This window comes from Suricata suricatta, chromosome 6 (genome assembly GCF_006229205.1).
Source record: "Suricata suricatta isolate VVHF042 chromosome 6, meerkat_22Aug2017_6uvM2_HiC, whole genome shotgun sequence".
Lineage (NCBI taxonomy): Eukaryota > Metazoa > Chordata > Mammalia > Carnivora > Herpestidae > Suricata > Suricata suricatta.
In genome coordinates, this window is record NC_043705.1 from 118,607,257 (window position 1) to 118,624,475 (window position 17,219).

General features: G+C 39.8%; 1 protein-coding gene across 1 annotated transcript in view; it reads right to left on the bottom strand.

Annotated features, from left to right (window-relative positions):
- Positions 1–17,219, bottom strand: part of LOC115293538 (pikachurin-like) — a gene marked incomplete at its 3' end in the record, with an annotated part of 93,704 nt that overhangs the window by 30,286 nt on the left and 46,199 nt on the right. Inside the window, exons 2-3 of the mRNA XM_029941272.1 lie at positions 3,241–3,350; positions 2,098–2,181 (exon numbers count right to left, since the gene is read on the bottom strand). Coding sequence (XP_029797132.1) covers positions 2,098–2,181; positions 3,241–3,350 — 194 coding nt within the window. The remainder of the gene's footprint in view (positions 1–2,097; positions 2,182–3,240; positions 3,351–17,219) is intronic.

A 17,219-nucleotide genomic window follows, 5' to 3' on the forward strand; every position in this document is an offset into this window, starting at 1 on the left:
TCCTCTTGGTTCAAACCATTCCTTTTGATTTCAGTGCACCTCTTTCAGTGCACCTCCCTCTCGTCTGCCTTTCCAGAAACTGTCACTGCTTCAATTCGCAGCACCTACTTTGACCACTTGTTTGTATACTATGCTTCCCCAATTTAGAACTTCAGTCTATTAAGCATGTTCATGACATCTGGTCTTATGTTGCTTTCCAACTGTGTATCAGTGAGAATGTGATTTTCTCAGGAAAACTAAAAGCTGCCTAAGAATGGGGAGTCTTGTTATCCTGTGCTGGGCGTACAGTAGCAACTATGAAAGTCTGTGGTAATCAGCAAGGTATGATTTGATAGCATAATCTAATGTCTGGATGTAATTAACAAACAGAATATATTTAACATAAAGGCAATGATCACCAGGAATGATCACTAACATCTATCTGGCTTTACATTTTAAAGCCAAAGGCTTTTATATGCGCCATTTTATTTGGAACAGTGTAATTATTGTAACCCTTTCATGGGAGAAAGGTAAGGCTTACACAGATTAGGTGACTCAGGCTGAAGTTACTCAACCTGTAAGTGCAGAAAGGATGTCTGGAAGCCCAGGGTACCTATTTCTCTCCTGGCTCTCTGCTTCTTGTATACACTGCAGTGACCTCCCCAGAGATGACAACGCCCAGGTCCATGTGATAGGGCAGGGTCTGGATTCCAGAGGCACTATCCTGAGTCCAAGACACCTGTCACCAGTGCTGTGCCCTCGCTGCCTGGGCTGTGTTGTAGGCAGAGCAGTGAGCTACACTCCATTGAAGACAGGAGGCTGGTGGCTGGGGACATTGTTAGCTCCTTTGTGGGGTCCAGGTGCCTGTGAAAGTTCCAGTGCCACTGAGGAGAGACAGAACCTCAGCTGGTGGCTACCGACATGGGCTAAGCCAATCTCTCCTTTTAGGTACCATCGAGGTTGGGGCTGAGGGCTTCAGGAGCAAATGAGGAAAGCTGGAGCAAAAGTCTGAGATTAAAAGCCTATCATGCAAAGGACAAGCAAGGTGCAAATATGCATCTCTTCTTTTTGAAGTGCTTTGGCAAAAAATAGCCAGAGCAGGGCTCCGAAATCAGTCTGCCCTGGGTTTACAGTTGACTCTGTTCCTCGCTAATGTATGATTTAGGGAAAGTTATATCACCTGTCTGAGTCTCAGTGTCCTTGTCGGTAAAATGAGGTCATAAGATAGTTGTGAATATGAAATGGAGAAACAAATGTAAAGCATGAGGCACAGTGCCTGGCAGGTAACAGGTGCCCACTCAGTGATAGCTACTTATTCCCGACGACAGATAGGTTTCTACACACTGTCCTCATGTCCACTTACTAAGTAGGACTTACAGACATGACCAGCGCCACCACCACCGTTGCAACAGTATTCTGGGCACTGGTGCTAACTGCTTGCAGAACAATTCAGAAGGCTCTAGCCTACAGGATAATCGTAGCAGAACGGGGAAGGGGGAAGAGAGTGGAGGAAAGAAAACAGAACATGCCTAAGGCAGAAAAATTCACCCAGAAAGACCTTGACAGCAGAGAGAAAAGAAATAGATGGAAAGCCAACGATTGGTTAGTGGAAGAACAGGGTGCCTGCCGAGCTTGACAAGAACAATAAACAACTTGGACTGTTGGAATATACATTTCAAATTACATCATTTTCTTCTGCAGTTGTGTCTCCAGGCTGTGGGGGAAGATACAAATGTGTCATATTTATTTATAAAGCTTTATTGGGATTTTTTTTTTAAAAATGGAATTGAACTTTATGAAGACAAAAAGGGAGGAAACAGCTGTAAGGTGGCTGATGTCTCACATGACGAATTGGATGGGTTGAGTCTAGGAGGGTAGCACTTATGCCAGAACTTTCTTCACACTGCTGCCTTTCTGGAGATACAGATGTATGTGGCGAGGGAATGTGCATGAAAGACATCTGTAAATTCCAGAGGTCTATACAAATGGCTCTTATTATTATGTATATAGCACGCGTGTGCGCACGCACACACATGCAATTAGAAACCCTTCTGAATATCGCTGAAATGCCAACCACAGCTGTGTCGTCGTGGGGGCTGCCATGATGGAGATACTCACAATGGCAGACATGTCCTGGCTGAGGGCCACACTATGGGACTGCTCCTGCAGGGATTTATCCACGCCGACCTCGGAGTAAAAGATCTGGAAGAGAGACAGACATCCAGGGTGAGAGCAGGGCCAGCACTTCTCTACCAGATCATGGTTCTGGGGTTCTAACTCTGCTCACATGGCAGCGGGTTCCGAGGGGCGCTGCCTCTCCTCACAGACACCTGTTCTGAGGCAACAAACATCAGCTTGACCTGGCCAGGCTTGCACACTCATAAGCCAGAAGGGGGACATATGTTAGTGAAATGGGATAGAGAGGGCTGGACCCAGCTCCTACTATTTTCCCCCAAGCCAAGACTTCCTCAGGTAATCCTCCGTCTTCCCACTTTTGACACAACATGACTTCAGAAACACGTATCTCTGCTTTAAGAAGATAATAGGATGAGGACCTATTTTCTTGGTGAAAGGGAGGCAGTATGGAGTTCTAGGTCCTGGTGTTATTGGCGGGGGGGAAGGGGGGTTTATCGAAAGTGGGCAGCCCAGCTCCAGGGGGCTTGGAACCCTGTAGGAATGCGGTCCTCAGTATGACTGGCTCTCTGGATGTCCCCAGAGATTTCAGAACCCTAAATATTTATCTGAAATCTCCTAACTCCTAAAAGTTGACTCATTTTTAAAAACCCTATTCAAACAAAACGTTTTAGTGAACTGAAATCTATCCAATCTGTAACCTCTGACAGGTAGGAAGGAATGCATTCACTTTTCCCTCCCCCACTTGGTCTGTCCATCCCTTTACTTTAATTTAGATTTTATAGTATTTTGTATTTATTGACAACATTCCACAGTGACTCCCTATTACTTCCCATGTTTCTGCTATTTAGCCTCTGAACTTGACTGTGGGCAGTTGGATAGCAGGAACCACATCATCCACTTAGTTTATATTTTCCCATCCCTGAATAGAGTGGGAACTCCAAAGATGCTAACTGGCTTTCAGGCACTTACAAATACCCTTAGAAGGGAAACATTTCCTCTGGTTTCATGTAAGGAGACTGGGGGAGGGTTGACATAAAGAGACCATATATAGAAGGAGCACGGGACAGACAAGCACATGTTACCCAGCCACAGCCACTACAGAAACCCCTGTGCCCAGGTACTCACAGTATACCCAGTGATGGGGCTCCCAGGATGCCTTGGCATTTTCCACTGGATGCTGAAATCTGTGCAGTTCAATGCGTATAGCATGATATCGAGTGGAGGCCCGACCTTGCCTGCCCCAAAGCAAAAGAGAGTGTGTTAGAGGCTCCCTGCATCCCACCGTGAGTGTGCTTCGGATGGAGAGCATACTTCATGACGAGGCCACAGGACAGAAATGCAGACATCTCTCTGGTATGCGCCACCTATGTCAGCTGACTTCACCAGAATTCTGCTCACCCCTCCCAAACAGTCAATGTGAGAGAAATCAGTCCATTTCAGTCCCTTCTGTAACTTCTTTTTTTTTTAAATTTCTTAATGTCTATTCATTTTTGAGAGAGAGAGAGACAGAACGTGAAAGGGGAGGGGCAGAGAGAGAGAGAGAGAGAGATACAGACTCTGAAGCAGTCTCCAGGCTCTGAGCTGTCACCCCAGAACCCGACACTCGGGGCTCAAACTCATGAACTGTGAGATCACGACCTGAGCCTACGTCAGACACTTAACTGACTGAGTCACCCAGGTGCCCCTCTTCTATAATTTCTAATACCCCAGGGGCCAGCAAAGGGAGTCAGGGTAGCACAGACCAAACACTTCCAACTTGACTCTAGGAGCTTGGAGTGTATTAAAGGCATATATGTTTAATATGTATGTTAGATAGCTAAATCTGTTTACATACAGTCTTATTACAGAACATTTCAAAAATATGGTTAACTGTAAAACAGGGTTAGGAAACATCAAATGTTTTACTGTATCCTTACCTTGAATGTTTTTAGGGTTGCAAATAATGCATTTTATGTTTATACATATAATGCATGCAGACTGCCAAAATTTAGAAAATACAAAAAAAATCCATTTAGAAATGAGTCATGCTTGCTGATGCATATGGGCACATGTACCCCAATGTTCACAGTGGTACTTTCAACAATAGTCAAATCATGGGAAGAGCCTAAATGTCCATCAACTGATGAGTGGATCAAGAAGATGTGGTTTATCTATACAATGGAATACGACATGGCAATGAGAGAAAATGAAACCTAGTCATTCATAGCAGTGTGGATGGAACTCAAGGGTGTCATGCTAAGTGAAATAAGTCAGGCAGAGAAGGACCATATGTTTTCACTCACAAGTGTAACAGGAGAAACTTAGCAGAGGACTATGGGGGAGGGGGAGGGGGAAAATAGTTGGGGAGAGGGAGGAAGACAAACTTTGAGAGACTCTTGAATACTGAGAACAAACTGAGGGCTGATAGGGGAGGGGGAGAGGAGAAGGGGGGCGGTGGGCATGGAGGAGGGCACTTGTGGGGATGAGCACTGGGTGTTACATGGAAACCAACTTGACAATAAACTATAAAAGGAAGAAAAAAAAAAAAAGAAATGAGTCCTGCTGAGGTGGCTGGGTGGCTCAGTCAGTTAAACTTCTGACTCTTGATTTCAGCTCAGGTCATGACTGCGCAGTTTGTAAGCTGGAGCACCCCCCCCCACTGGGCTCTGCTGACAGTATGGAGCCTTCTTGGAATTCTCTCTCCTCTCTCTCTGCGCCTCCCCTGCTTGTATGCTCTGTCTCTCTCTCTCTCTGTCTCTTTTTCTCTCTCAAAATAAAGAAATAAACTTTAAAAATTCTCTAAAAAAAGAAATTCGTCCTGTCAACATTTGAATACAGTACCTCCTTTTGGTTGCATGCAACTTTGTGTGTATGCACACATATATGTACATATAAATTTATGTGTGTATATATAATTTTTATTTTTTATTGTGTTCATTATATAAAAGAAATATATATAAGTCATAATTTAAAATCTTATTTTCACTTTGTATATACAGTATATATAAACTGAAAGTAGATATTTATGAGTCAAAATAATTATAATTAATGGCTCTTAGCTCCTCCTTATACAGTAGTTCCCCCTAATTGGTGCAGGATACTTTTCAAGACTTCCAGTGGATGCCCAAAACCACAGATAGTACCAAACTCCATATATACTATGTTTTTTCCTAGAAATATACACTTATGATAGTTTAATAATTATGTACAGTAGGTTAGCAATAACTAATAATAAAATAGAACAATTACAATAGTACACTGTAGTAAAAGTTACATGACTGTGGTCTATCTCTCAAAAAATCTTGTTGTCTTGTACTCACCCTTCTTGTGATGATATGAGATGATAAAATACCTACATGATGAGATAAAGTGGGTGGATGATGTAGGGACTGTGACATAGTGTTAGGCTGCTATTAACTTTCTGATGACACGTCAGGAGAACCATCTGCTTCCAGACTGTGGTTGATAGTGGGTAACTGAAACCACCAACACTGAAATGGCAGATAGATGGCAGACTCCTATAATGCATATGCCACAATTCATGGTATTTCTCATTCCCCTATTGGTAGACATTTAATTTATTTCCAATATTTCGGGGCAGGAAATAAGTATGTCCAGTTCAGAGCACAGAGACCAATAAATGAAAGAGGCTGAGTGCATGAATATTCTTCATTTTGATTTCCCACTTGTTAATATGTCCTGATGATTCTTCTTTTTAACAACTGTGTATAATTCTCCAGCATAACAGTTAGGATACTTTGTGATTAACCGAGATCTAATGTGTTTATTTATTAGACTGCCACATTGGAGCCTCCCACCAATGTTTTTAATAACACAGTGGCTCAAGTAATAAAGGCTCAGTGCCATCACTTGGCAAGAACTACAAGTCCAGGAGGCAGCTGCCATCCTTCCCTCCCCATAGACACCTACCACTGCCACTAATACTGTCACTCAGGATTTGGTCTTTAACTACTCTCTAGCTCTGCCTTGGTTCAAGATCTAAAGTCCCATTTGACTGGCCAAACTTATGTAATGTGACTCCCTCTTGGCTCAACCAAGGGGTCAGAAAGGAAAGATCAGTTTTTTCCTGGGTTCTCAACTGTGAAATGACAGGATGAAGGGAGTCTTAGGAACAGTTCTCCTGTTGATCCCATCTATAGTAAGAAGGCTCCTTAGAAGAGAATTAGATCCTAGGAAAAGAACAGTAGGAGGTGGGAAGGTCAAATACTCTGCTACTCAGAGCATGCATGTATATTAACTGTGACTCTGTTGATTGACAGTTAGGTTGTTTAGAAAATTTCACTTAAAAATAATGCTGAGAAGAACATTTGTGTATGTGCCTTTTTGCTCATGTGTCCAAATAATTCTAGATGGATATCTATTAAAAATTATAGGTATATCTATTCTAAAACAGTAAAATGCACATTCTTTTCAAGTACATGTCCACAATAGATTACATGTTAGGTCACAAAACAAGTATCAACAAATTCAAAAAGATTGTACTCATATCATGCATCTTTTCCAACCACAACACTATGACAATAGAAATCAACCAAAAGAAAAAAAAAAGAAATTCATCACAAGAAAAAATCTGAAAGACCACAAATACATGGAGGTTAAATAATATGCTTCTAAACAATGAATGGTTCACCCAAGAAATCAAAGAGGAAATAAAAAATACATGGAGACAAATGAAAATGAAAACACAATAGTTCTAAAATCTTTCAGATGCAGCAACGGCACTTCTAAGAGGGAAGCTTATAGCAATACAGGCCTACCTCAAAAAGCAAGAAAAATCTCAAATAAACAACCTAACCTTACATGTAAAAGAGCTAGAAAAAGAACACACAAAACTCAAAACCAGTAGAAGGAAGGAAGTAATAAAGATGAGAACAGAAATAAATGAAGTAAAAACTAAAACCTAAACACACACACACACTCAATACCCAATAGAATGGATCAATGAAACCAGGAGCTGGTTCTTTGAAAAGATCAACAAAACTGATAACATGTTAGTCAGATTCATATAAAAGCAAAGAAAAAGAGAGAAATAGAGAGAGAAAGAGAGAGCGAAGACTCAAATAAACAAAATCACAAAGAAGAGAAACTGACACCACAGAAATGCAAAGATTATAAGAGAATATTATAAAAAATTATATGCCAACAAATAGCCAACCAAAAAGAAATGGATAAATTTCTAGAAACACATAACCTCCCAAAACGGAACCAGAAAGAAATACAAAATTTGAACAGATCCATTATGAACAATGACATTGAATCAGTAATAAAAAAAATTCCCAAAAAACAAAAGTCCAGTACCAGACAGCTTTCACATGTGAATTTTGCCAAATATTTAAAGAAGAGTTAGCAATGTATTTTTCTCAACTATTCCAAAAAATAGAAGAAGAAAGATTCCAAATTCATTCTACAAAGTCAGCATTATACTGATACCAAAACCAGATAAAGACGCTACCAAAGAGAGAGAGAGAGAGAGAGAGAGAGAGAGAGAGAGAGAGAGAGAACTATAGGCATAAAAATCCTCCACAAAATATCAGTAAATTAAATCCAATAGTACATTAAAAAAATTCACTACAATCAAAAGGTGTTTATTTCTGGGATGCAAGGGTAATTCAATAGTCACAAATCAATCAACATAATATATTACATCAAAAAGAGAAAGGATAAAAACCATATGACCATTCAATATTTGCAGATAAACCATTTGACAAAGTATGACATTCATTCATGACAAAAACCCTCAACAAAGTAGGATTAGAGGGAATTTACCCCAACATAATAAAGGCCATATATGAAAAACTGATTGCAAACATCATACACAACAGTGAAAAACTGAAAGCTTTCCCCCTAAGCTAAGATCAGGAACATGACGAGGATGTTCACTATTACTACCTGTATTCAACATAGTACTGGAAGTCCTATCCACAGCAATCAGACAAGAAAAAGAAAAGGCATCCAATTTGGTAAGAAAGAAGTAAAACTTCCACTATTTATAGATGACATGATACTATACATAGGAAACCCTAAAGACTCCACCAAAAAGCTACTAGAACTGATAACTGAATTCAGTAAGGTCACGGGATACAAAATCAATATACAGAACTCTATTACATTTCTAAACACTAACAATGACGTAGCAGAAAGAGAAATTAAGAAAACAATCCTATTTACAACTGCACTAGAAATAATAAAATATATAGGAATAAACTTTACCAAGGAGGTGAAAGACCTGTATTCTGAAAACTATAAAACATCAATAAAATAAATTGAAGATAACATAAACAAATGGAAAGATATTTCATGCTCATGGATTGGAAGAACAAACATTGTTAAAATGTCCATACTACCCAAAGCAATTTACAAATTTAATACAATCTCTATCAAAATACCAAAAGTATATTTCACAGAATGAGAACAAATAATCCTAAAATGTGTACAAAACCCCAAAGACCCTGAATAGTAAAAGTAATCTTGAAAAAGAAGAACAAACTAGAGTATTGCAATCCCAGATTTCAAGATATAATATTAAGCTGTCATTATCAAAACAGTATGATATTGGCACAAAGTTAGACAAACAGATCAGTAGAACACAAAAGAGAGCCCAGAAATAAACCCATGATTATATGGTCAATTGTCTTTTTAAAAGGATGCAAGAATATCCAATGGGAAAAAGACAATTTCTTCAACAAATGGCATTGGGAAACTGGACAACCACACACAAAAGAAAGGAAATGAACCACTTTCTTACACCACACACAAATAAAATCAAAAGGGAATTAAGAACCTAAACGTGAGAACTAAAACCATAAAAGTCCTAGAAGAGCACAGACAGTAATTTCTCTGACATTGGCTGTAGCAATATTTTTCTAGCTATGTCTCCTGAGGCAAGGGAAACAAAAACAAAATAAACTATAGGAACTACATCAAAATAGAAAGCTTCCGCACAGCAAAGGAAACTATCAATAAAACTAAAAGGCAACCTATGCAATGGGAGAAGATATTGCAAATGACATATCTGATAAAGGAATAGTATCCAAAATATATAAGGAATACAAATAACCCAAATTCAAAATAGGCAGGAGACAAGAACAGACATTTTTCCAAATAAGACATACATACAGCCAAAGACACATGAAAAAATGCTCAACCTCACACATCATCAGGGAAATGCAAATCAAAACTACAATGAAATATCACCTTCACCTGCCAGAAGGGCTAAAATAAAAAATATAAGAAACAACTGGTTAAGAAATTAACTAGTTTAGAATCAAGGATATAGAGAGAAAGGAATCCTTGTGTGCTGTTGGTGGGAATGCAAACTACGGCAGCCACTGTGGAAAACAGTATGGACGTTCCTCAAAATATTAAAAATACAATTACCATATGGTTCAGTAATTCCACTACTGGGTATTGATCCAAAGAATACAAAAACACTAATTCAGAAAGATATATACATCCCTATGTTTATTGCAGCATTATTTACAGTAGCCAAATTATTGGAGCAACACAAGTATCCATTGATAGATGAATGGATAAAGAAGATGTGATATGGACACACACACACATACACATGGGAATATTACTCACTGGTAAAAATAATGAAAAGTTGCCAACTGCAATAACATGGAGAGTATAATGCTAAGTGAAATAAGTCAGAGAAAGACAAATACCATATAATTACACTCAAATGTGGAATTTAAGAAGCAAAATAAATGAAAAAAGAAAAATAAGACAAAAAATAGAATCTTAACTATAAAGAACAAACTGGTGGTTACCAGAGAGGCGGGGGGAGGAGAGATGGGTGGTGAAATAGGTGAAGGGGATGAAGAATGCACTTACAATGATGAGCACTGAGTAATGTACAGAATTGTTGAATCACTATACTGTACACCTGAAACTAATATACACTATATGTTAAATACATTGGAATTAAAATGTTTAAAACTATGGGCATGTGCATTTTAAGTTTTAATACCTACTGATCTATTGCTCTCCGCAAGATTAAATACATTTGATTTTTTTCATTTAGGAAAATTCATAGGGCAGAATTCTTGTATCTAGGACAGAATTCCTCAATATCCACACTATTAACCTTTTGGCTAAAGGTTTTCTGTGGGAGCTTTCCTGTGCACTGTAGGGTGTTGAGTAGCAGCTCTGGTCTCAACCCACTAGATGCCCCAAACATAGCCGGACAAACTGAAAATAATCTCCAGACATTGCTAAATGTCTCCTGGGAGCAAAACTGCTTCCAGGTGAGAACGATTGATCTTAGAGAATGGATTTTTTTTAATGTTTATTTATTTTTGAGAGAGAAAGACAGAGAACAAGCAGGGGAGGGGGGGGAGAGAGAGAGAGAGAGAGAGAGAGAGAGAGAGAGAGAGAGAGAGAGAGAGAGAATCCAAAGCAGGCTCCAGGCTCTGAGCTGTCAGCACAGAGCCCTATGTGGGGCTCAAATTCATGAATTGTGAGATCATGACCTGAACTGAAGTCAGATGCCTAACCAACTGTGTCACTCAGGTGCCCTGAGAATGGATATCTTAAAGACTTTATATAAACATAACCCAACTAACAGCTAGAAAATTAACCAATTTAGAAGCTTATGGAGGTGTGTGAGAATGTCCAGTAGAAGTAACACAGCTTCACCAGATCTGAGTATTACTTAAAAGTCTTTGCTAATTTGATCAAAAAAATTGAATATTTTAATATCTGCTATGGCTATTTTTCTTCATCTATTCATGTGTTTTGTAAACTTTTCAATTTGGTTGTTAATTTTTTTCTTCTTGATGTAAAAGAACTCTTACTAGGTTAAAAATCCTAATCATTCACCTGTATTTTCTCTACGCATTTTTATTTTGTGGTCTAGCTAGATAATTACCCACCACTGGCCAGCTTTACTGCAGAGTTAAGAGATTTATGCTAACAAAATCTCAAAGGAGACTGGCAAGTGGGGGAAAACAGAGTAGAAATGATTTATCAGACCCTCACCAAATCAGAGGACAACCAGAAAGTAAGCACACCTTCATCCTATGTCCTAGGAATAGAACTTTCTCCATTTATCCTGGGAAAAATGACAACTGATCAAGGTGGGCTGCTTGTCTCTTGTGTGTCTGCCATTGTTCACAGAAAAAGAAAACACTTTGAGTATTTTAAGCACAACTGTGGTTACAAAACTGGTGAGAAAGCGGAATAGAATTTAGGACCCTCCATTCACTCTACTTTATAGATAAATAAATATATAGTTGAGAGAGACAGAGTCAGATAGAGACTAGCTATAGCGCTGACCCAAAACCAAGAAGCCTCTGCCTTCACGTTCAGTCCTGCCAGTAGACTGCGAGCTGCCTCCACCCACCCACAGAAGCGGTGCGGAGGTTTGGAAGGATGAGTTCTCATGTTCGAATGGCCTCGCTTAGCAGGAGAAACAGCAAGAGGAAAGTGGTCTTCATCCCACTCCTGTCTCCCATTTGTCCCAAGAATGCATCCCCTTGGTGGAATCTAAGTTACATCCAGAATACTGTCTACGAGGCAGTCTGGAAAATATTGTTTTAATTTATCCAGACTGTGCATTCCAGTAATGGCACCTAGAAGGAGGATAAATAGATGTTGAACACTATAAAATCTATGACATATTTGTACCACACAAAGAGTAAGTTCCAATATTCTATCTCCTTTACTTTCATATTCTGTAGGAAAATATTCTTGCTGAGGCCTGCTGGGACACAGTTAGGTACAACTTCTATTTTGCTGGCATATTCACTCATTATTCACTCATTTATTAAATCTTTCATATACGTAGCAAACATGTATCAAGCTCCTATATGTATCAACCACTGGGTTAGTCAGTGAGGCTCCATTAAAGATGAAAGAGACAGAGGACCAGAAACAAGTTAGCAGGACATTACAACTGGGTGTGACATGCATAAGGGGAATGGGGGGCACCTTTGTGGCCCATGGCAAGGACACATCTGACTCTACCTGACGGTCTAGTCGGGCTGAGGCAAAGCGGGGCTGGGAAAGCACTCCAGGCACAAAGATCAGTGTGCAGTCTTCCCCAACCAGCAGGAGGAGGAACCACATAACGGAACCACTGGGTGTTGTAGTTGAGTGAATGAACCAACGTTGGGTTTGAAGGAAAGAAGAGAGTCAAGAAAGCTGCAAGGATCCTGCCTTGGGCAACACAGGCAAGGAGGGTGTGAGCCATCGTGGGAACACAAAGATGGCTTTTACTGCCGATGAAAGAGGTGTGGCCATCTGCAGCTGGTGGGCAAGGGGTGGCCAGGTCAGACATTTGGACCAAACACCAAAAATATTCCAGATGAATCAAATGGTGAAAGACTAGAAATCAAATTATAGACAAGAATTGGGTTTTAAAATCAGATTTTTGTTTTTGAGGAGAAACCTTTCTAACCTTAAAAAAGGTAAAGAGAATAAATCAAAAGAAAATGACAAATTCTGCACCATAAAACTTTCACTGTGTGCTCTTCAAAAATTGCAAAAGAAAATCAAAACAACAGACCGAGGGATAAATGATTGCAGCAAAATGACAGGCCAAGGGCTATCTTTATTTTAAAACTCATACATATTGATTATAAAAAAACATATTCAGACCCTAATAAATAAAATATGAGGAGACAACTCACAAAAGAGAACTTATAGCTAGTAAACATGCATGGGGAAATATTCAAATTTGCTAGCTATCCAATAAATACAATTTTTAAAAATTGAGATGTCATTTTTACCTATTAAATTAACCAAATGTTTAAGTGATAGTAACTAATGTTGACAAGAGCACATGAATGTGCTACTCTCAAAAAATTACTTGTGACAGTGTAAATGAGCACAGACATTTTGGAAGACAATTTGGCAATGTACAGTGATATCCGGAGCCATAAATACGTTCCTTTCTTTGGAACCTCTGAAGTGTGGTGACAGTCTGTCGTGAGGAAAGAATCTTAAAAGAAGAGACGATCACTCACATCAAGCTGTTCTGCCTGTGATCACTTGTGATACAGAAAAAATATAAACAATCTAGATATTTAGAATCAGGGTAGTAGGTCAGTAGTGGTGCATTTCTTAGGTGGACTGTAATACAGACATTAAAAATGAGATTTTACTACACATATAGTGGTATCTTGGATTGGCTCTGGAACAGACAAGGACATTAGTGGAAAAACCAGTGATATCCAAATAGTCTATAGTTCAGTTGATAATATGGTACTGTGACTAGTTAATACTATCACTAGTTAATTTTTTATTTATTTATTTTTAAATGTTTATTTTTTTGAGAGAGAGATAGAGTGTGAGCAGGGGAGGGGCAAAGAGAGGAGACACAGAATCTGAAGCAGGTTGCAGTCTCTGAGCTGTCAGCACAGAGCCTGATTCGGGGCTTGAACTCATGAACCCTGAGATCATGACCTGAACTGAAGTCAGATGCTTAACCAACTGAGCCACCCAGGTGCCCCTAACATTAGTTAATTTTTTAAATTTGACAAATGTGCCATGGTTATGGAAGACTTTAGCATGAGTAGAAACTGGGTGCAAGGTGAGGGGGAATTCTTTGATCTTTGCAAATATCTATAAATTTAAATTTATTTCAGAATTAAAAATTTTTGTTTTATTTTTATTTTATTATGTTTATTTATTTTGAGAGAGACAGAGATGGAGCAAGTGGGTGAGGGGCAGAAAGAGAGAGAGTAAGAAAGAAACCCAAGCAGGTTCTGTGTGCTGCTAGCACAGAGCCCAACAAGAGGCTTAAACTCACAAAACTGCGAGATGAAGACCTGAGCCGAAATTGAGAGTCAGATGCTCAACTGACTAAGCCACCCAGGTGCTGCTCCAAAAGTTTATTTTAAAAGTGAAGCTTGTCTTCCCCTGGTCTCCCCTATGACCCAGCAATAGCCCTGCAAGGGATTTACCCAGAGGATACAGAAGTGCTGATGCATAGGAGCACATGTACCCCAATGTTCATAGCGGCACTTTCTACAATAGCCAAATCATGGAAAGAGCCTAAATGTCCATCACCTGATGAGTGGATCAAGAACATGTGGTATATATACACAATGGAGTACTACATGGCAATGAGAGGGAATGACATATGGCCTTTTGTAGGAAAGTGGATGGACCTTGAGGGTGTCATGCTAAGCGAAACAAGTCAGGCAGAGAAGGATAGATACCATATGTTCGCACTCATAGGTCTAATAGGAGAGACCTGGCAGGGGACCATAGGGAGAGGAAGGTGGAAAGAGAGCAGGGGAGAGTGAAGGACACAGATCAAGGGAGACTACTGAATACTGAAAAGAATCATGGACTGAAGCGGGGGGAGGGGGTGATGGCCATCATGGGGGGCACTTGTGGGGAGAAGCACTGGGTGTTATATGGAAACCAATTTGACAATAAACTATTTAAAAAAATATCAACTAGTAGTATTGCAAAGAAAAAAAAAGTGAAGCTTGTTAAAAAAAAAGGGGGGGGGGCGCCTGGGTGGCTCAGTCAGTTGAGCGTCTGGCTTCGGCTCAGGTCATAATCTCATGGTTCGTGGGTTTGAGCCCCGTGTCGAGCTCTGTGCTGACAGCTCAGAGCCTGAAGCCTGCTTCGGATTCTGTGTCTCCCTTTCTCTCTGCCCCTCCCTTGTTCGCACTCTGTCTCTCAAAAAATAAGTAAATAAATTTTTAAAAATTAAAAAAAAATAAAAGTGAAGCTTGTATCACTCTGCACCAAAAATTATGATATAGTGTTAAATAAAAAGTGTACCCAGTTGCCATTGATACTATTACTAGACTTCTAGGAAATACTCGTTTGAAAATAATTTGAAGGCAAGAGTAAAAGGCAATTGTTATGTTAGGGTGGCTGAGATTAAAGATGATTTTTTTTCCTTCTGTTTTCTTCTATTTGGGAACTTTTATAGAATGGTAGCATTTTATTTTTTATCATTCCTAAGAACTACTCTGAAAACTAGTTTGATAGTCACAGACCAAGCATTGCATGGATGTTGGTATGACCAGGCTCCTTTGTGGCTAGAGGAGATCCACTGAGTGCCGCCTCACGAAGCTTGTTATTAGTCGGTTTAAGGAAGGCTTTGTTGTCTCAGGGATGCAATCTGTCTGTCTCCATTTAATGGTAAGGCTAAAAATAGTTTGCATTTAATGAAGCAGATCTGTTAGCTCTTAACAACCAAAGGTAATGCATCTGCATAAAATATCATTCCTGTATCATAAGTCAATCATCAGGTAAAATGAAGGCACCCAGGAAGGAGGTATTGCAGTCATGAACAATGCCACACAGCATTGTCAATAGGTAGCAACAGAAGTGCTATCGGGGTGACCTGGGATTGTAAAGAATACACAACAGGCACTCTCGTGCCCCTCCATACTTTTGTGGCTGGCTCCATCTAGAACAGGATTTTCCAAAAGTTTTTGCTCTCTATGCCACGGATTGATTGTCTTGAGCAGCTCTGATCTAAATTATGTCTCTGAACAGTAGAAGTTAGAGGGGCATGGGCATGGGGTCTCACAGGACATGGACCAGAGGATGACCAGGGCCATGTCTCACTCATAGTGTCTGAGGGAGGAAGGACAGGCCCCTTCACATCTTCATGAAGATTCTAGACTAGAGCTGGTGGGGAAGCCAGTGCTCTGAGCATGCTGCCTTTACATCCACCCATTTCCATGGCCTTGCATGCTGATTAGGAGATTCGGTTTTTCCTTTCTCGAAATAATTTACATTTTATCTAATGGGAGAAATATTGCAAACTATATATTTCATAAGGGGTTAATATCCAAAATATGTAAAGAACTCATATAATTCAACACCAAAAATAACAATAATAGTTCAATTTTATTAAATTGGGCAAAGCACCTAAAATTTTCCAAAGAAGATACACAATTCAATAGCCAACAGATGCATGGAAAGGTGCTCCACATCAGTAACCAGCAGGCAAATGCAAATCAAAACCACAACGACATATGACCTCACACCCAATAGAGTGACTATGATCAAAAAGACAGGAGCTCTGGTGCACTGGGGTGGATGTAGGCAAAAGGGACTTTTCTTGTGCACTGTCGGTGGGAATGTAAATTGGCACAGCCCTGGGGCCCCTGGGTGGCTCATTCAGTTAAGCTTCAGACTCTTGATTTCGGCTCAGGTCACAATCTCACAGTTCCTTAGTTCCAGACCCACATGGGGCTCTACACTAACAACTACTTGGGATTCTCTCCATCTCTCTCTCTCTCTTTCTCTCAGAATAAATAAATAAACATTAAAAAATAAGTTTAAATTGGCACAGCCACTATGGAAATCTATTTAGAGGTTCCTCAAAGAACTAAAAATAGAACAACCAAAATAGAACAACCATGACTGGGTATCTGAAGGAAACGAAAACAGGATCTCAAAGAGATATCCACATCCCTGTGTTCATTTCAGCATTATTTACAATATCCAAGGCAGGGAAACAACTCATGTCTAATGATCAATAAATGGGTAGATGTTGTTTTATACACACACACACACACACACACACACACAGACACACACCACTGAACAACAAAATACTGCTCAGCCATACGGAAGAAGGAAATCTTTCCATTTGTGAAACACAGATGAACCTGAAGGGCACTGTACTAAGTGAAACAAGTCAGAGGAAAGAGAATCCTGTTCTATCTCATTTACATGTGGAATCTAAAAAAAGTCAGACTCCTAGAAACAGAGCATATTGGTAGATGCCGAGGTGGGTGGGGTGGGTGGGGAGGAGAACGGGGAAAGACGCCCCAAGGATACTACCTCCAGTTATAAGGAGATAAGGTCTGGGGACCTAACCTCGGGTACGGTGACGGCAGCTTACAATACTTGAAAGGTGCTGAGGGAGTAAATGTGCGAAGTTCTTATCAAGGTGATAAATGCAGCTAACCTTCCTCTAGTAGCCATTTCTCAAAAGGTAATCAAATGCGCATGTCAGATGACCACATTTGTACACCTTAAATTTACATGTTATATGTCACTTATATCTCAATAAAGCTAAAAATAAATAAATGTGGGGAGGGGAATAAAATATAGATAATCTCCATCTCTATTCCTTTCCTTTTCCTTCTTCGCTTCCAGAGGGAACAGCCATTTGG